This window comes from Mycena indigotica, assembly GCF_014461135.1.
Source record: "Mycena indigotica strain 171206Taipei chromosome Unknown Mind.scaff0014, whole genome shotgun sequence".
Taxonomy (NCBI): domain Eukaryota; kingdom Fungi; phylum Basidiomycota; class Agaricomycetes; order Agaricales; family Mycenaceae; genus Mycena; species Mycena indigotica.
Window position 1 is genome coordinate 1,031,192 of NW_023503013.1, and position 18,414 is coordinate 1,049,605.

Genomic DNA, 18,414 nt, shown 5'->3' on the forward strand with positions numbered 1-18,414 from the left:
TTTCCGACTTGAGGCGGACAGCTCTGATTATGCGACGGGGGCGGTTCTTTCACAATCCGCCCCGGACGGGAAGTGGCACCCTGTAGCATTCTATTCCAAAAGCTTAAATGATGTCCAGCGCAACTACGAAATCCACGACAAGGAGATGCTCGCGATCATCCGCGCACTCGAGGAGTATAGACACTTCCTCGAGGGCGCCGCGCATCCCGTCGAGATTTGGACTGACCATAAGAATCTGGAGTACTTCAGGAAGACGCAGCACCTCAACCGGAGACAGGCCCGCTGGTCCCTCTACCTCTCCCGGTTCGACTTCACGCTGCACCACAAGCCCGGCCGCGACATGGGCCGACCTGACCCTCTCTCGGAGACCAGACCACGGAATCGATTCCGACAACTCCGACGTCGTCCTTCTGCGGCCCGAACTCTTCCATGTCCGCTCTCGAAGGCGTTTCCGTCTCCGGCCCTGGTTCTGAACTCCTTCGCGACATCCGCGATGCCCTCTCCGGTGAGCCTGACCTGGAGGAGCCCGTCGCACTAGCGGCCCGGCAACTCCTAAAGGTCCAAGGTCAAGCTCGAGGCCCCCGCTCCTCGCGCTCCGACGAGTGGGCTGTCTCCGGTGGTCTTCTTCACTTTCGTGGGAAGATTGTCGTACCTAAGGATAAGGACCTCCGGAGACGCATCATCGAGCTCTGCCACGACACTCGAGTTGCCGGACACGCGGGTCGCTTCAAGACCTTGGAGTTGGTCTCCCGGAACTACTGGTGGCCTCAGATGTCTCGCCATATTGGCCGGTACGTCGCGACCTGTGACTTGTGCTGTCGCACCAAAGCACTCCGGAGACTGCCCCACGGAGAGCTGCACCCGACGGAAACGCCCCCAGAGCGTTGGCATACCGTCTCCGTCGACTTCATCGTCGAGCTTCCGGAGGCCCATGGGTACGACGCGATCATGGTCGTCGTCGACACCCTTGGGAAGCGTGCCCACTTCTCGGAGTGTCACACCACGGTCGACGCAGTAGGGGCGGCTCGCCTCTACTACCGGAATGTCTGGCGCCATCACGGGACTCCGGAGAAGTACGTCTCCGACCGCGGCTCGCAGTTCATCGCGGACTTCACCCGAGAACTCTGGCGTCTAATCGGCATCAAGCCTGCCACGTCCACCGCGTACCACCCGCAGACAGACGGTCAAACAGAGCGCGTCAACCAGGAGCTGGAGCAGTACCTGCGGATCTTTACCAACTATCAGCAGGACGACTGGGATGAGCTGATTCCGGCCGCGGAGTTCGCCTACAACAACCACGTTCACTCCTCCACGCAACAAGTCCCCTTCATGACGGACACGGGACGACTCCCGCGCATGGGCTTCGAACCCGGAGTCCGTTCCGCTATGGAGTCCGTGAACGAGTTCCGCGACCGGATTGCCACTGGTGTTGCCGAAGCCAAGGCCCGCTCACTAAGGCCAAAGAGGAGTACAAGCGCTACTACGACCGGAGACGCACTCCGTCTCCGGAGTTTAAGGTTGGCGACCGTGTTTGGCTGGATGCCTCTGACATCAGGACGACTCGCCCCTCGGAGAAGTTCTCCCACCGCCGCCTCGGACCATTCAAGATAGTCGCGGAGATCAGCAAAGGTGCCTACAAGCTCGACCTCCCTCCGCGCTACTCGAAGCTCCACCCGGTCTTCCCCGTCGTCAAGCCTCGAGCTCGCCCAAGATGACCCCTTCGACGGACGCCCCGGCTACGACCAGCCCCCTCCGGACCTCGAGGACGGAGTCCCGGAGTGGGAAGTAGAGGAAATCCTGGACGCAAGGGTGAGGTATAAACGGCTGAATTACCGTCAGATGGAAAGGCTACGACGCGTCGCATGACCAGTGGGTCCGCTTCGACCGCGTCTTCGCCCCCGGAGAAAATCGCGGAGTTCTATCGTAAGTACCCTGGCAAACCACGGCACATCGCCTCTGCAACCTTCGACTCGATTCCATTCCGGTCTATGCGCCGGGACGCCGCATTCAAAGGGGGGTGATGTCAGGGGAACCTCCCTCTCGGCCCCTCGGAGACGATTCCGATTCCGGTCCGACTCCGGCTCCGACTCCGGTGATCGCATCACCGCCTCCGTCAGGCGCATCGCCGCCCCCGCCTGGCGATCCCCTGGGACCTGGCCTGCGACATGGCGCAGGCATACTGCACGGAGCAACGATCAACCTTGGCGCGTCAAGAGCGCAGTATATAGTTCCGCTACCTAGCAGGCGGACCCTTAGAGTTTCTTCTCTTTGGATCCTCCCCTGCTAGGTCAGCCTCACTTGTATTTGCTTACTTCTATTCACTCTTTGGATCCTCCCCTGCTAGGACCTTGATCTCAGGCCTCCGGGGTTGCCCTTACAGCGAGCTCACATCAGAATGTTCATGACACTATGGGGCCAACTTAGGTGGGAATACCAGGAGGGTTTTCCTCTTTTCACCTATTTTAGGCTGGTTTTAGGTGGTTTGTATAGAGCTCATTTCTGTGAAGATTATGTGATAATTTTTTTCAACCTAAAATTTAGGTGGTTACTTATTTCCAAAAAAGTCAATCAACCTAAATAGGCTGATTTGCCACCTATTTAGGTTGAAGAAAATATATATCTAATAAACCCTGTTTGTTATAGTCATATATCATATTGTTGACCTACTAGTTTGTCTTCCTGACTACTGCTAGTAAAGTGCCCTCAAAGAGCTCCATTTAAAACCTACCTAAGTAGGTGTGATTTCCACCTATACTTGACAGCATGTTGACATAGTTAACAGTACCAGTAGTAGCTTATATACTTGTAATTGTACAGCTTACTCTAACATATAGAATACAAATTATAACTTGTGGTAAGATACACCTATTCCTCTGGGTGTAAAGCTTAGGTAGAAAGTGGCCTATTTAGGTGGGTTTTCCACTACCCCCATAGGTTGATTTACCACCCTAGAAAATAACCTATATAGGTGGTATGCCAACCTGATATAGGTAGGATCTCAACCTGATATAGGTTAGAAACCCACCTGCTGGGCCTCCATAGAGTGATCAGCCACCATCCCAAAGTCTCCACATCACTGCCGGGTCCATAAGTATACCGCCACGCCGAGCCCCTCCGCCGCATACGCCTCCAGCTGCGCGATCGCGGCGTCGTTGGGCAGGAAGGGCCGCGCATCCGAGAAGTCGGGACGGTCGATCTCCTGGAACAGCTCCATCGTGACCGCGGCGAGCGGGCCGTGCGGCGGGCGGCGCTGCTGCAGGACCGCGAAGAATACAGAGTAGCGGAGGTCGGCGAGCCACGTGTTGATGGCGAGGCGTGCGAGCCGCGGGACGATGCCAGGTCGGACGAGCGTGCGGAGGGCCGGCTGCCCGCGGCCCTGGATGTGGCGCGACCGGATGTGTCAGCATCGGGACGGCGCAGAAGAGCGCCACGAGCTCGGTGTCGGGCGTGTGTCGGCCGATGTGCAGCGTCAGGTGTGTAAGCGTCGGCCCACACGCCGAGCGGACGACGAGGTCGCGGATGTCACTCACGTCTGTTGTGACTTGTCGAGTCGAGGCTGCGCAGACGCGGGGTGTGCAGCCAGTGCAGCGCTGGCTCGGCGTTGACGCGGAAGTGGGCGAGGCTGGCGAGTGCAGGGAGCGATGTCGGGCTCGGGAAGGGCAGGCCGTGCATCCCATCGAAGTCCAGACTTGCCACATTTGGGAAGCGCCGCACGAGATCGGCCACCATCAGCGGCGGGAAGCCGCGCAGGACGAGTGTGAGCGGCCGGCTCCCGGCCCGTGCGAGCCACGCATGCAGCAGTGGGTCCGGCCGTGCGTCTAGACTACGACAGCGAATTTGCAGGCGGCACCAGAGCAGCGACGTGGAGTGTGCTACCGCCCGCCAAGCGCTGCAGATGTGTGTCAACAGCAGTGGTGCACAATCGGAAGCACACTCGGGAAGGAAGGGCGTTGTGTATGTGAATATGGCTGCCATGAGCTCCGGCGGGAGGTCGACTGCTTGCGCCATGTGAGGAGAGAGGAAAGATGCGTGTCACGGTGATGTGCGGGCACGTGCGTGACTGATTGGCGATCGCCCTTGTTTTTCGACGGCCACGTCACACACGGGTTGACGCTGCGCTGCGGTTCCTCTTTGGTTAACTTTGGAGGGAATGCGCTGGACCCGTAGTCACATAGAACCTCGTGGCCAAGCGAATGCATGCAAAGTTGAAAGAGACGACGCAGGTGCGTTCCCTGCCGTATCCATTTCCTTCTAAGTTGCTCACCTTCTCCCAGGAATTTGTTGTTCATATTAGGACTGCCTACAGTGGAGGCCCTCCACTGCCAGTGCCTCTGAGTCATAACACCACCCGAAACTTGAAACTTGAACGACCACTGACACTAGGAACAGTGTCAACATCAGGCTAACGGCCGCCGATTGGCGACTCGACGAAGCGAATGCGGGCAAAGAGAGGACGCGGGGCGTCTCCTGCCGTATGCGTTTCCTTTCATGTTGCTCATCCTCTCCCGGGAATCGTTTTTTCTCTACAGTAACGGCCATCCACTGCCTCTGATCAGGCGTCGAAGCGACCACTAGAATGGTGTGAATAAGCGACCGAAGTTGTCAACGTCAAGATCAAGCTCCAGGCCGCCGAGAAGTGCAAGCAACACACGGAGAAGGCGAGGACTGACGCGCGTGGAGGACAGAGAAGCGCACTGTGTACGCGCCTGCCCGCGTGGGTATTAGATCAGCCTCTATCCCACCCCATTCCTCCCTCTCCCACCCCCCATGTCCGTTATCGAGCGCAAGGTCGTCCAGTCCGCAGACGGCACCGCGATCTACGCCGAGGCCACGGGCGACAAGGGCAAGCCCGTGGCGGTGTTCATCCACGGCTTCGCGATGACGAGCAGCGCATTTGACGGGATCTTCGAGGACAAGGCGTGGACCAGCTGGGGGCACCTCGTCCGTTCCCCCTCTATGGCTGGAGTTGTTCACCTTTTTTTTCTTGCCAGATCCGATACGATGTGCGCGGGAACGGCCGCAGCGGAAAGCCGACCGCAGACGCGGCGTGGGCGTCTGGGCGGTTGGCGGAGGACTTTGATGCCGTGATGGCGGCGTTTGGGGTCAGCGATGCGCGGCCGTTTGTGGTGGGGTGGTATGTTGTCTACTCTTCTCCTTCAACTTGCTGATTTATTGCAACAGGAGTCTGGGCGGGACGTACATCACCGACATCCTCGCTTCCCACCCGCCATCCTATCTCTCGGGCATCGTCTACGCCGCCGCCCTGCCATATATGGGCCCGACCCTCTCCCTCGTCGCCGCCCCGGCCGTGCTCTCGCTGCTCCCCGCGCTGACGCAGACATCTGACGTCGACCTCTACCAGGCCGCCTCCCGCGAATTCGTCGGGCTGTGCTATGCCGCATTCGACCTGGCCGCTGCGTGTGCCTCAGCGACCGACAGCGACGCGGACCACCGCACCGCGCTGGGCATCCTCGGCGCGGCCCTCCTGCAGCCGCGCGCCGTGACGGTGCAGCTGCTGTCCCGCACGCAGGACCCCGGCCCGCTCCTCGCGGCCGGCCGGGCCGGGGCGCTCCCGCTGCTCGTGCTGAACGGCACGGAGGATAAAGTAATCCAGCGGCAGGCGGTGGTCGATGCCGTGGACGGGTGGGACGCGAGGCAGCTGCGCGTCGTGGATCTCGAGGGGGCGGAGCATTTCCTGTGGCTCGGGACGGGGAAGGAGGCGTTTGGGAAGACGGTGCGTGGGTGGGTGGGCGATGTCCTGGCCGCGGCGCAGCGGATGTACCCATGAAGACTAACGAGGTTGTGATCGGCAGCGTTGTGGTGTCCGTGTTCAAGAATGTAAACTACTATTATCTGGCAAGCATATTGAACGGTTCAAGTAATAAATGGTAAACTACTATTTGAAAGCTCGGCTTACGATGATGCAATGGCACCTAATCCGAGCCCGGAGTTGGGCCGCGGACGATGGAGACATGGGTCGCCTTGACGAGCGCTACAACCCCGCAGTACACCGCCGTACACAGGATCGTCCACCCGACCATCACGGTGACGCGGTTCTCTACCTCTACCTCGCGGTGCCGGTCTCTGTCCGGCGCGGTCTCAGCGTCGCGGCGCTTCATCAGCCACGCCAAATCGGCTGCGGGTAGTAGTGCGACATGCGCCAGACTGGCTGTGAGCTCACAATCAGCACTAAAAAGGGGCAGAGCTCGCATAGTGGCGTGGCCGAATGGCGTGCGCCCGCCAAACGCCGGCGTGCACGCCATTGATGGCTGTGGCGTGGCGTGGGATGGCGTTGGACACCGGCGGAGGATTCTCCCCATCGTCGGTCGACATGGATTGAATTGCACCATGCATTCCACTGGCTGTGAGCACTTCCCACAGAGTGGCTTACTACGATTTCGGGCTCGTCCACCGGTGCACTTCGGCCCCTCCGGCATCCACCGGCGAGGGCCGCGAGGCCACTATATGCTTCCCCGTATGCACTCAGAAGGCAGAGGGCGTCTCAGAAGCCATTGTGGGACACCTTGTGTCATAGACGGGCGTCGAGGTACCGCTACCCAAGAGCGGCCAGCCCACTTGGACTCGGCACGGCCCACCAGTACCGCCGGTCGGGGCCCGCGGAGCTCCTCCGGAGTTCATTTGGCGGTGCTCTGTCGCTCCAGCGCGCAGCGTCAGGCAGATCATCGAACCCGTGACAGCCCTCCACCCCTCCACCTCTGAGTGGCGCCGGCCGGCCGGCCGCATTGGAGTCTGTCGACCGGACTCCCTAGAGCTTGGGCGAGGAGCACCCCGGCCGGGCCCGCGACACCGCTGTTGGCTCTTGTGCAAGTAGCTACACCCGGGATACACAACTCGAAGACTCGGATCAAAGTCCGACGTGAACGCTGGTCGTTGCTAGGCGTTGCTGGGACTTACTAGGCCCCTTACTGGAAGCTTTCAAGGCGGCACTGAGGCTCGTGAGGGTCGGCGACCCTCAGCATCGGTGGCGGCCCACGCCAAAATGTCTGGCGTGCCAAGCCGACAGAATGGCGTTGACGCCTGATGGGCTGGCGTTGGCTTTGATCGCCAGCCAAACGCCACTCCCACGCCACGCCACGCCACTTGGCGCTGGCGCACGCCATTTGGGCACGCCAAAACGTTAGCTCTCAAAAAGGGGGGGGTCTGATTATCCACGCACCGCATAAGCACTCGAGGATCGCGAAGACGCCGATGAGCCACCGCGCGACCACCTCGCGCTCGTCGAGGAAGAACGCCATCGCGAGCAGCGCAAGCCGCACCCACAGCAGCACGAGCGACAGCGCCAGCACGCGCCGGTCGTCCGGGCCCGGGCCGGCCCAGCGGACAACACGAGACAGGGCCGGCGTTAGGAGGTAGCATCAGGAAGCACGGTTTTTGCGATCCGGATCAGCGCCAAGTAATTGTAGTCCGACGGGACCTCTGGTAGCCGATGATAGCTGTCATGTCCTTTCCGGCAGATGGTCGTAGCATCCGATAGTACGATATTGGCTTGACTGATGTCTACAGCCACTTATGTTGCTCTTAGGGCTTGGTTTGTAAAGATTTTGGAGGTTATCAAACGGTTTGATAAAAATAGCCTCTGAAACCCTGTTTATAAACCGGTTTTTAGGTTTTATAAACCACGTGAGCTGATATGACCAGAGAGATCAAAATTACCTTTTTAGGAAATTTTTTCCAGCAAATTTTGGTGTTTTAACTTCATAACTTTGAGATTCATAGACATTAGGGGTTGAAACAGCAAGGTTATATCAACTCTCACTTGTAAGTTTGCATAACATGAATTAGTTATATATAACATGTATAATTTACTTATCAGCAGATTTTAGAACCCCTGTCATGAATCCTTTAGAACACTTAAAAATCATGATAACCTTGATAATAATTAATCTGTATGGTTAGTATAGTATAGTCACACACCCAAGCTCCCAATACTTACTAGGATTAATCATGATCAATATGGCAATATTAGCCAAAAGTGGGTTGAGATCCTATTGGATAAGAAACAATATATTACACTAAACCTATAAGATATGATCAAACCTACTAGCAGTATATAGAAGCAATATTAGTGTAAAGTAAGTCTGGTTTGCTAGCTTCTTTCCTTTTTGGGTGCTTACTAATATAAAACCATAAAACAGGGGGTTTCCAGCCAGGCTGTTTATAAACATATAAAACAGGGGTGTTTATAAACCGGTTTACAAACACCCTTATATAAACCAAGCCCTAGTTGCTCTTGCAGATTACAACCAGAACCTACTGTGTCTCCGAGAGGTCTTACATATATATTTGTGAGTTTCCAAGAAGCTTTAGTACTGGTAAACTAGAAATGTATGTTATTAGCACCACGCGACAATGTGTAGGCTAATCTAGCCGCCTTCTGCTTGCGATACTGATCCACACGATAGGTATTGAATCGATAAATGTAGAAGTCTCGATGACGCAGGTAGGGATGAAAATAGAATGTAGTTGCTTGTTGAAGCACGTTCTCAACCGTCCAGTTTGCGTTGATTGGAAGCGTGTACTGAGGGAAAAGATGGCAGGACTGCTCGAGATCAGCCAACGAGACAACACCAGAGCGCCGTTGGCCCTGGGAAGTTGAATGGGTGACGCGATTGAAGCCAGACGGGCTGTCAAACTCAGCCAGGGTGTCGGTGCGGAAGGGTGTGAACCAATGAAGATATACGAGTGGATGTGGGAACTTGGACACAGTATCTGGAAGACGAAAGATGAATTTTACGTGGGCAGCACGCAAACCTGGAGCCGTTACTCGATCGGAGGGATTGGTAATGAATGCTGAGACTCACTACTTAGTGGCCCCTTCTTCCAATCACGCTCGCCGACCCGCACGAGAACAGTGCTGAACTTGGCTGCTTTTGCTCGTTTAATACCCTTATCGGACATTGAGCCTTCAGTGGCTAAGATGGCATGAATGGTGTCGGTTGGATTTGACGGCGCGGCACGGAAAGTGGGCAACTGAAGCGTTGCTTGTTTGAAGCCATCGAAAAGCGTTGATGTGAGAATGGGGCTGCGCTCGCGGAGGCCGTTCTTTTCAAAGAACTCTTGAACGTAGTAGAGGAAGTCCCGTACACCAAACTGTGCTTCAATGTCCGCCGCACTGAGTTTGGGGTATGCCGGACGAGTAGCGATGGTGTATTTGGCAGTGATTTTGACCTCTTGGTCCTCCTCGACCTCATCCTCTTCGTCTTCATCATCTTCAACACTCTCAGCAACCACGGCGGCAGATGGTACATAGTATAAGAGCAGTTTTCACAAAAATTTAGTTATTTGAGTTTGTGCTCGGTCAATTGAGGTTTTGAAGATGGTACAGCTTTATGGTTGTGTTTTTTTGACCAGGTTGTGGTGTGTCGTCTACATGGTTTTTGCTTCTCAATTGCTGGTTTGTGGTTTTGCTATGAGATCTGTGGTTATGTTTATTATGTTTGAGCTTGAGGTATCATGCATTAGACCACTTACCCACATTTAAATTTAGTAGAAATTGATATTATGATGGCCGATCAATCCCATCAATCTTGCTATTGCACTTTAAGGCATCCACCTTCTACATATCCAGATTATCTGGGTCTCACCAAGCTTCAGAAAGCCTCAGACATTTGAACTGCAAGATTCCCAGACCAACCAATTGGTAAGTATAGCCTTCCAGACTTTGGAGCTTTGTAGAGAGTATTAACTTGTTGTAGAGCATTGATGAATTGATCTGAATCTGATGGGAGGGGACAAAGGAAATGTGAATTCTAGCTTCCAGACACTTGCAATACAGGCCTGAAACCTCAACCACAAAAATCAAAACCTCAACCATGTATGTCACAAGCACAAAAATGACCTCAACCACAAAAAATGAAGACAACCATCAGTCATAAACCACAAACCACAAGCAAATAATTTTTTGTGATAACTGACCTCATAACATAGCCCCGTCCTGGCTGATATCCGACAATGGCGGCTTCGAGGTAGCGGGAAAAGTTGTGAACCGATTCTTGCCGTGTCAGCCAGCGCATCATTTGCCGTATATAGTCGCGTTTATTCGATGCGCGGTAGCCATTCTTCGCAAGATCAATGTGGAGTCGTTCAGTATTCTCCGTGTTTGTTCCGTCGCAGGTGCCACGAGAACGAATGCTGGCAACGGTATGCCAAATATTGTGCAATTTGCTGATGTCGAAGTGTTCGCGGATGCCGAGCTGCTCGAAGATGGGCAGATATCGATGCATATCGACTAATGCCTGTTCCATTGCATCCAGAGATTCATCAGTGTGAAGCTCGAAGTGAGCGTAGAACATGAAGTCGAGCAGATGACGTGTTGCAGCCACCACATCTGGGTCGACAGCATCTTGAATTGCGCCAAGGAAAACTTTCGAGAGGTTGCGATACTCAGCGCCAGTCCATTGCTTGATGACAGAGATGCCATTCGAGAAGTGGCGAAGCGTGGGATGACGGGGCATGGAGCGAAAGCGGCTGTCAAGCTCTTTCTTCCTACCCTCGTCACTGCCATCGATTGCCTCCATCGCCCACTTCGAAACGTGGTCAGCGAAGACGCCCTTGTGAAGCTGGTGGAGGAGGTCGGGTGTGATGCAAGAGTGAATGTCGCAATATGGTAAGTCCGCCCAGTATGGATTGATTGGCCGCAGATTGAGTTCTTTGAAGCGCTCGTCTCCCAAACCATTCGACATCTCTTCCATGACCCTCACCGTCTCCTCCTGCGTCCGCAATGGAAACTGTTTTGTCGACCCTCGCTCGTTTGGCGGACATGTGCACCGAGGACAGGTGTTCTCTTGGCAACAGCACACAAGGCACTGCTCGGGGTAGTCCATGATTTTCGCGGCCAGTATGGGGAACGACGACCGCACCCAGCCATCTCCACACGCCATCTCCATGCCCTCTTTTCCTGCCTTCACCAACGGCTCGACAATCACCCGCATACCATCATGGAACGTCTGGTATGACGTAAACTTGCGACGAGGTTTCGATATACCATCCAATTTGGGTATAGGTAAGTACCCTAGTAACATCGTTGCATGGGCAGACGACTGTCGTCGGACAGATTTACTAATGTTTCCAATAGTGATATAAACAGGCCAAGCCTGCTTATCGCCAGCGAAGGTCGAGAGTTGTGTCTTGTCGGAGGAGAGAATGACGGGGACGATAGTAGCACCGTCACCCAGAAGGCCCTGATGTCGTGAGTTTCCTCTCTCTTATCCGTCACTACCACTGACCTGTGTGTCCCACCACCAGGTTCCCGTCCACATCTCGTCATACTCTCTATTGGTGTGGTCCTTGTTTCGGAAGATCCGCAATGGCTTATATGCCTGTTTCTCAGAAAGGGCGGGGTTACCGAGCAAAGCAGCAATACATTCGAGAATGTCCCTATGCCAAAGCTCAAGAACTTCATCGCTTTTCGCCTTTCCGCTCGCATCGACTTGATCGCTTGGGATCGTGAGGGGGTGGTACAGCGCCAGGCTGGCCCTTGGGGAAGGGAGTCGATCTTCTTGAGGAAGGCCCGAGTGGTTCCGAAGCTCAACTCCATCTTCTCTCGCACCTTGGAGGTATGTCAATCGATATTGACAGCCTGTACCATTCAAAATCTCACCGTCTTCAAGTGTAGGAACTCGTCAATCTTCTTCTGCGACAGTCCCGAGGTTATCAGCCAACGCCCGACATCCCACTCGTCGACTGATGCAAATGGAGACCATGGCTGCCTTCCTGCTGCTCGCTGCTGACCCAAATACGTCTCGAATCCGGTTGCCGTCACTGTTGTTTTCCGGATTGGCTCCCCTGCTCGTTTAGATGAAGGGTATTCCTCAATATGGACATATTTTGGGTCGTAAAATGAGACGGGATCGTTGCTGGTATCATCCTCGACTTCTTCGACAAATGCACGCTTGTTCGTGGGAGGTGGCGGTGGTGACTGGGCAGGCAATGGGTTGTCGAAGGGGAATTGGTCAAAGTCCATTTGACCATCCGGTATGGACTCTACGGGCTGGTCTATCGCCACTGACTGTGCTTTCAGCGCAGCTTGTCGTCGCAGACAGTCCTTCTTCTGGGCTTGGTGCGACTTGATCCCTCTGGCGCTTGCCTTCCATTCGCCGCAGTATTCGCACTTGGGCATGGCCGCCACTGGAGCAAATGGTTCCTGCAAATCCTTGAAACCCGCGCCCATCATCATCATCCCTGAAACGCGGCGCAAATTTTCGTCGTCACGCTATTTTTTTTCTTCTCTTCCCCCACCAGCATGTCCACCAGCGTTCGTCGCAGCAATCGGCGAGGCACTGCAGGTAACACTCTCTCTGTCCCTTGTCCATCTACTGACTTGTCGAAGACACTGCTGGTACAGATGACCTTAGCAACATCAGCATCGCAGAGCTTCGTCGTCATCTTGTGCAACGAGAATTTGAAGAAAGGCAAGAACAGCGTGCGTATCATGCTCTTCTAGAGTGTCGGTTCACTGACCTGCACTGATAGAGCATGTGTTCCGTAACGAGAGCGAGTACGAGGAAGAGGAGGTAACAAGCGCAGCCGGCTCGACACACCCACTCATCAACTTTGCCACCTCAGTATGTGTCTTAGTCCGTACTTTCCTTGCTCATCTGTCAAATAGACTGTCCGTGGCCCAACTTTTACGACGCCCCAGCCTGCACTCAAGACGGTTTCTCGCGTTCAGCTTAATGCTGCCCTGCGAGACCGTAGCAACTTCGACGACCCTCATGCCTCATCGTCGCCCTTGGCTTCCTACTCCCGCAAAAGGTCCTCCGACTCTTATGACAATATGGGTCGCGAAAAGCGAGCACGGACAGAGGAATCACCAGGTTCCGCGGGGGGCATGAGTCTGCCTTCGTCGTCACCTGGTGCGTAGTTTTTTTGCATGTCGCTATAATAACCAGTCTGTAGAGCTCCCTCCTTCTCGACCGAGCCTCACACCCAGCGATATCACAAGCTTGATGGGCGACGAGTCCACCGTCCCCGCTAGTCCAGCCCCCATTCCTCCCTCGACAACACCATCGCCTGTCAATCCTGTCCAACATGACGCAAACGGCAAGATTATCCCTCCCTTCTCGCCTTCATGGGTTCCTGGCCGTCGTCCTAAGGCTGAAGATTATGCACCAGAGCCGAAAGCGGTCGTCCTTACTGCTGCTCATCATCTCGAAGTCGCGGTCATCACGAGGGAACCATTTCCGCCGACAATCGCTACCGACAGCCGGCCTGGCGCCGTTCTCCTCAGTCAACTTCGCAATGCCGCCTGGGAGTATTCCAACAAGAAAGCGGGTACAAACTACTCCTGTACCACTCCCATTGGGCAAATTGTGGGTCTTCTCTTTCTCGACATCCACTTACTGATTCTGTCTAGATATCGGCACGGCCATCTCGGATTCGGGGCGATATTGTAAGCGACCATGTTCGTCCTAAAACTCAGGTCCATTATGGCTTTGTGGACGGCAACGACAAGGCAACACGCAAGAAAAACAAGTTGCTGTACACCAAGCTCTCGGGCAATAAGCGCTTTGCACATAAGGTACACATTCATGATCATCTATTCATTCAACTGCTCTCGCTAATGGCTGTCGAGGATATCGAAGCACAGACGTGCTTATTCGAAAACCCGATCCTCCTCAATATCTTACAAAGCGCCTGCTTCGGTAAACGTGTCCGGTCCATGGGGATCGTCTTCGAAGACATGTTTATGCCTATCACTCTTCCTACAATGGCATTTATCTTCACAGCCGTGCGTATTACTTTTTTATGAAGTACAAACTGATACTTGTCAGGTCCAATTCTGTATCGAAGAATGGTCAACCGGACGGCTCGTCAAAGTTGCCTTCGAGGAAGACTCTGTTGCTGCCAAGTATATGGGCATGCTTGCCGATGTCAAAAAGTGGGACGACATTGACCCAACGTTTAGCAAGAACCTGCGTAACAAGTGGTCGAGGAAGCTTCGGTGTGTAGCCTTCTACTTTCTCTTACCTATATCATGACTGAGCGCTCAACAGCAAGCTCGCGGGTGTTGATGATGCCGAACCCGCGGCTGACATGGTAGTGACAGCAGAGGTCGAGGCCCGCATACGCGCCCGACATCGCAGGCCGGAGTGGAGATACCGATTCGGAGCCAGAGGACGACGGAGGTGATGGCAATGTCGATGACGAATAGGCTTACCCTACTCTAATATTATTTCTTTTGAATACATTCTGTTTCACTGTTATTTCATTCTCACTATCAACTGGACGCAATACTTATGTGTTGTTCGTCTACGTAGAACATATAGGCCGGTTGCTACCATAGTCTTGGCGGTAGCTATGGTCACTACCAGCCGCTACCGGAACAAAGTGTTGCATTACCGGAATGTGAGAGTCTGCTACCGACTACTACCTACGTCAATCTAATCGGCACCCTTTCTACCAGCCAATCAGTGCAATGTAGGCAACCTAGACCTACCTTGGAAATTCTGTGCTTCCTGATGAGGCCGCAAGCGGCAGCGAGAGGAAGGCCTGCGCGAGGCCCTTTGCGGAGAGGAGGCCGGGCACCGGGTTGAACAGCACCAGGACAGCGAGCGTTGGGAGGACGGCGAGGAGCGCCGTGAGGCCGAGGCGGACGCCCGGCATGCCAGGGCCGCGGCTGGGAGGAGTCGTCGAGCTCAAAGGCATGCAGGTCCTTGAGCTCGTCCGGGTCCGACGTCAGGAGGCGGGCGTGGGCATATGGGGGGCGCCATGATGAGGATGATGATGATGGGCGGAGTGGAGTCGTTTTAAGTTTGATCGCCAAGGGATTCACTGCCTTGGGGAGCCCCTGAGTGACGAGGCGGTGCGGCGTATGAAGCGGGTTCCTTCACTTCAACTCTTCTTTGTGGTTCTCAGCCATGCAAACCACTGAGGCCAGCCTGGCAGTCAAGTACCACGGTACTACCACCGGCTACTGGCATACAATGAGAGTCACTCGTGAAAGGAATCCATACATTCACTAAAGCTTTCTCATACTGACCTATTTCGATCAATTCAGCGGGCCTGTGACCCGTGACCGTTTGGCCGAAATGTTCAATTTCGCGTGACCTATTGCCTGATTAGGAAATTCGGCACGCCCGCAGGCGCGGAAATTTTGAAAATCATCCTAATTGGGACACTTTGGGACCAAAAAATTTGGCTGTGACCCGTGACCCGCCGAAATATTTCGGCCAAAAAATCCCATGTGACCGTGACCGGCCTAATTGAAGGAAATGGGTCAGTAGTAATACTGGGTGCAAACCCAATAGCAGTCTTCCAAATGGACACCTGCAGTGGAAAGGTAAACTAAGGAGTAAACTGGTTTGGTTAAGAAAGATTATATCATATGATAGTTTCCACAATTCATGTCATGTGACCATTAATGCAATCAAAAAAAAAGTGGGATAAAAAATTCAATATTTGTGAAACTTTTTTTTGCAAAAAATTTATATACTGGGTGACTTTCCGTAAGACAAAAGTAATTGTTTTTGCATGAATAAACTCCTTTGCTCAGATGACGGCAGTCCCATCAGGACCCCATCGGACTGAAATCCCCATTTGGGCCTCTAATAAACTTCAAAAAGTGGTTAGATTTATTCAGAGGGTCAGGACCCCCTAAATAAACTATTTTCTTGCCTCCATCACGAAAACTTACCAGTTTGTGACAAGCATGATCACTGTCACAGATAGTCACATGCGTCACACTGCCACATCTCGCTTGAGATGAGAAAACATAGCATAGTTGTGTGCTTGTGGCTGCTACTACTAGTGCTAGGATGTGCTATTTTGTTCCTGGTGCAGCTCGTCGTTGGGCATCACTCCCCTTTTCATGATAGTTAAGTATTGATGTGTTGTTTGAATAATGGAATGAGCTCGAGCATTGCATCCAAAATTATTTATTCTTACAGGAAGCCACCGTCTTTTAAACATGAACTTTAAGCTAAAAAGTGACAGATTGGCACCGCTCGGAAATTCCATCCAATTCCTTTGCCCTTACGGGAAGTCATCCACTGTAGTATTTTACTCATTTCACATGTCACATATCACACCTGTCAATTTATGCGAAATTTTTTTGTATCTCACAGCAAATCTTCAAAAATCCCTTCCTAAAATGGTAATTTACTGTAGCAATTTATTCAATTCGGCAGTCACGTGTCACACCGGCCCTCCGGCGCCGAAATATTTTGGCGTGTCACGGGCCCACAGCCAGATGCCGAATGTCAAATGCCCATCAAAGCATCAAAAAAATTTTGGCGGCCCTCCGGGCCGAAAGATTTCGGCTGTCACACACATCGACAGGCAGCGCTGAAAATTTGATTTCAGCGCTGATGTCACACCATTTTGGGGCGCCGAATTGAATAAATTACTACAGTATCACCCTTTTCTGTGCCTGTGGTGCCTAAAGTTGCCTAATTAGGCAATTTGATGTCATCATCCGATTTGCGAATTTCATGTACACTGTCACGCCAAAAATGGCATTCAGATTGAGTAAAATACTACGTGTATACGTATATGTGGTAGGTATATATGTATCTGGAACCTTCAAACACACATGCTAGGCTCTTCAACATGTTCACCTCTCATCAATTACCTGATGATAGGCCTATGACAGAGTAGGCTGTTCAAGCTTATAGGCCTGAAAGTATGTAGATATTAGTATGAGAGTTGTAAACTAGAAATTAAAGTGTATACACTATATTTTCAGTGTCTTTACACCCATATAAGGCTTAATTGTTTCATATATAAAAAGTTCTTTTTTACACAGTGCCTATCTGATCTGCCCTGGGATCTAATCCTATTCCTAATGCTGTAGTGTATAAAAGCCATATGTACCTACAGGATGTAGTTATTAGGCTATAATCATCCATTCTCTGAGACCCCTGCAGTTGGATGCCAACGATTCAAGACAGCCCGGGCCTGACACTGACAAAACAACCTGATTCAATACTGCTGCTGACAAATTACAATGACAAGGGTATATTCACAGAGATGGCTATAATATTAACTGCTCATTCATCATGGTATGAATAATTTAAGAACAGTAATTTCAGTTTGACAGCTTGTTATTCTAATTAGACTTGGTTACATTTTACAGCTTTTCTCACAAATTAGGCTTCAACAGCAGTAATCCCCAAAATGGCAATACTATACTATTTCGATCAGTTTGTTGTCACCTGCCAATCTGTGTGACATGGTGAACCAAGGGATATGTGCTGGCGCAAGCCGAGACATCTAGGGTAGAGCACGGGTCAGGGTCAACCCGCAGGGTTTCAGGGTAGGGTCTGTCAGGGTCAGGGTCAGGGTACATCTATTTCTGAACCCGGCCAAACCCGGACCCTTTCAGGGTCAACCCGGAGGGTCCAATAAGCTGTTGTGATGGGACAATTCCCTATCTAAACATGATTTTTGTCAGTTTTTGGAAGACAAAAAAAAATCATATGTCACTCATGTCACTCATGTGACATGTGACATAGAAGTAAATCAGATTGAATATGCTCAAAATCTTGAGGAAAAGGTTACATATACTATATCTGAGCCAATATCATATAGCAAAATGTATATTATGTCAAAATTATTGTCCTAAATACATCTTCTGCTTCCATGTTTGCAACCCGTGGGTCAACCCGGACCCGGTTGGACCCGTACCCGGAAGGGTCAGGGTTAGTCAGGGTCAGGGTCAGGGTCAGCCTTCTGAGACCCGGACCCGGACCCGTGCTCCACCCTAGAGACATCGGGGGGGAGGGGAGGGGGGGTGCTTAGGAAGGCTTAAATCACTTTTTTTTTTTTTTGTAGGCTCTCGGGTGGTTGGGAATGTCATCAATAGTCTTACAATAGATATAATTGTTATTGAAAGGACATTCTGCTTGCATTCTGGGGAAACACTGAGCATTTGATGATAATTTCCTATTTGGGATGTGATGACGTGGCCATGTCACACCTGCCAGCGCACACATTCTGGCCTCGAATCTTGCTCAAATCACGATGCCCGCGGCCAAGACGGTATGTATCTCGTCTTCTTCTTCTTCTACTACATTGAATGCACACTGAACATCTGTCAGAAATGGTGCACAATCAAGGAATTACCTTTTTGGGAAGTCACGTGTAGTCACGTGGCGTGACATCACAGAGGGAGGGGGGGTGTCTGGTGGGCCTTAATCCACTTTTCCAACCCAATATCGGGGATTTCCGGCATGCATACCCATTGTGGTGAACCTAAAATTTTGTCACACCTTTCCCATTAGGGAATTTCAGTGCTGGATTGGATGAAAAATTACCAATTTTGGGGCCAATTTCTGCCAGATATATATGACTGACAAAAAGAATTTTATCAGTTTGAGCCCTGTGTGACACATAACCGATGAACTGATCAAAATAGTATAGTATGCAGTAAATAGTTGCTAAAGCTGGTAATCT

At 52.4% G+C, this 18,414-nt stretch overlaps 2 protein-coding genes across 2 annotated transcripts; one reads left to right on the forward strand and one right to left on the reverse strand.

Annotated features, from left to right (window-relative positions):
* Positions 1 to 4,767: 4,767 nt before the first annotated feature.
* Positions 4,768 to 5,788, forward strand: MIND_01313100 (Hydrolase-4 domain-containing protein; the record flags this gene model as incomplete). Its single annotated transcript, XM_037369586.1, has 3 exons — positions 4,768 to 4,941; positions 4,992 to 5,134; positions 5,182 to 5,788. The coding sequence occupies 3 exons, from the start codon at positions 4,768 to 4,770 to the stop codon at positions 5,786 to 5,788; spliced, it is 924 nt and encodes a 307-aa protein (XP_037214084.1).
* A 2,550-nt stretch (positions 5,789 to 8,338) lies between these two features.
* On the reverse strand, positions 8,339 to 12,199 carry MIND_01313200 (uncharacterized protein; the record flags this gene model as incomplete). Its single annotated transcript, XM_037369587.1, has 6 exons — positions 8,339 to 8,772; positions 8,823 to 9,133; positions 9,937 to 11,201; positions 11,247 to 11,397; positions 11,451 to 11,569; positions 11,621 to 12,199. 6 exons carry the CDS (start codon positions 12,197 to 12,199, stop codon positions 8,339 to 8,341), a joined length of 2,859 nt encoding a protein of 952 aa, XP_037214085.1.
* Positions 12,200 to 18,414: the final 6,215 nt, after the last annotated feature.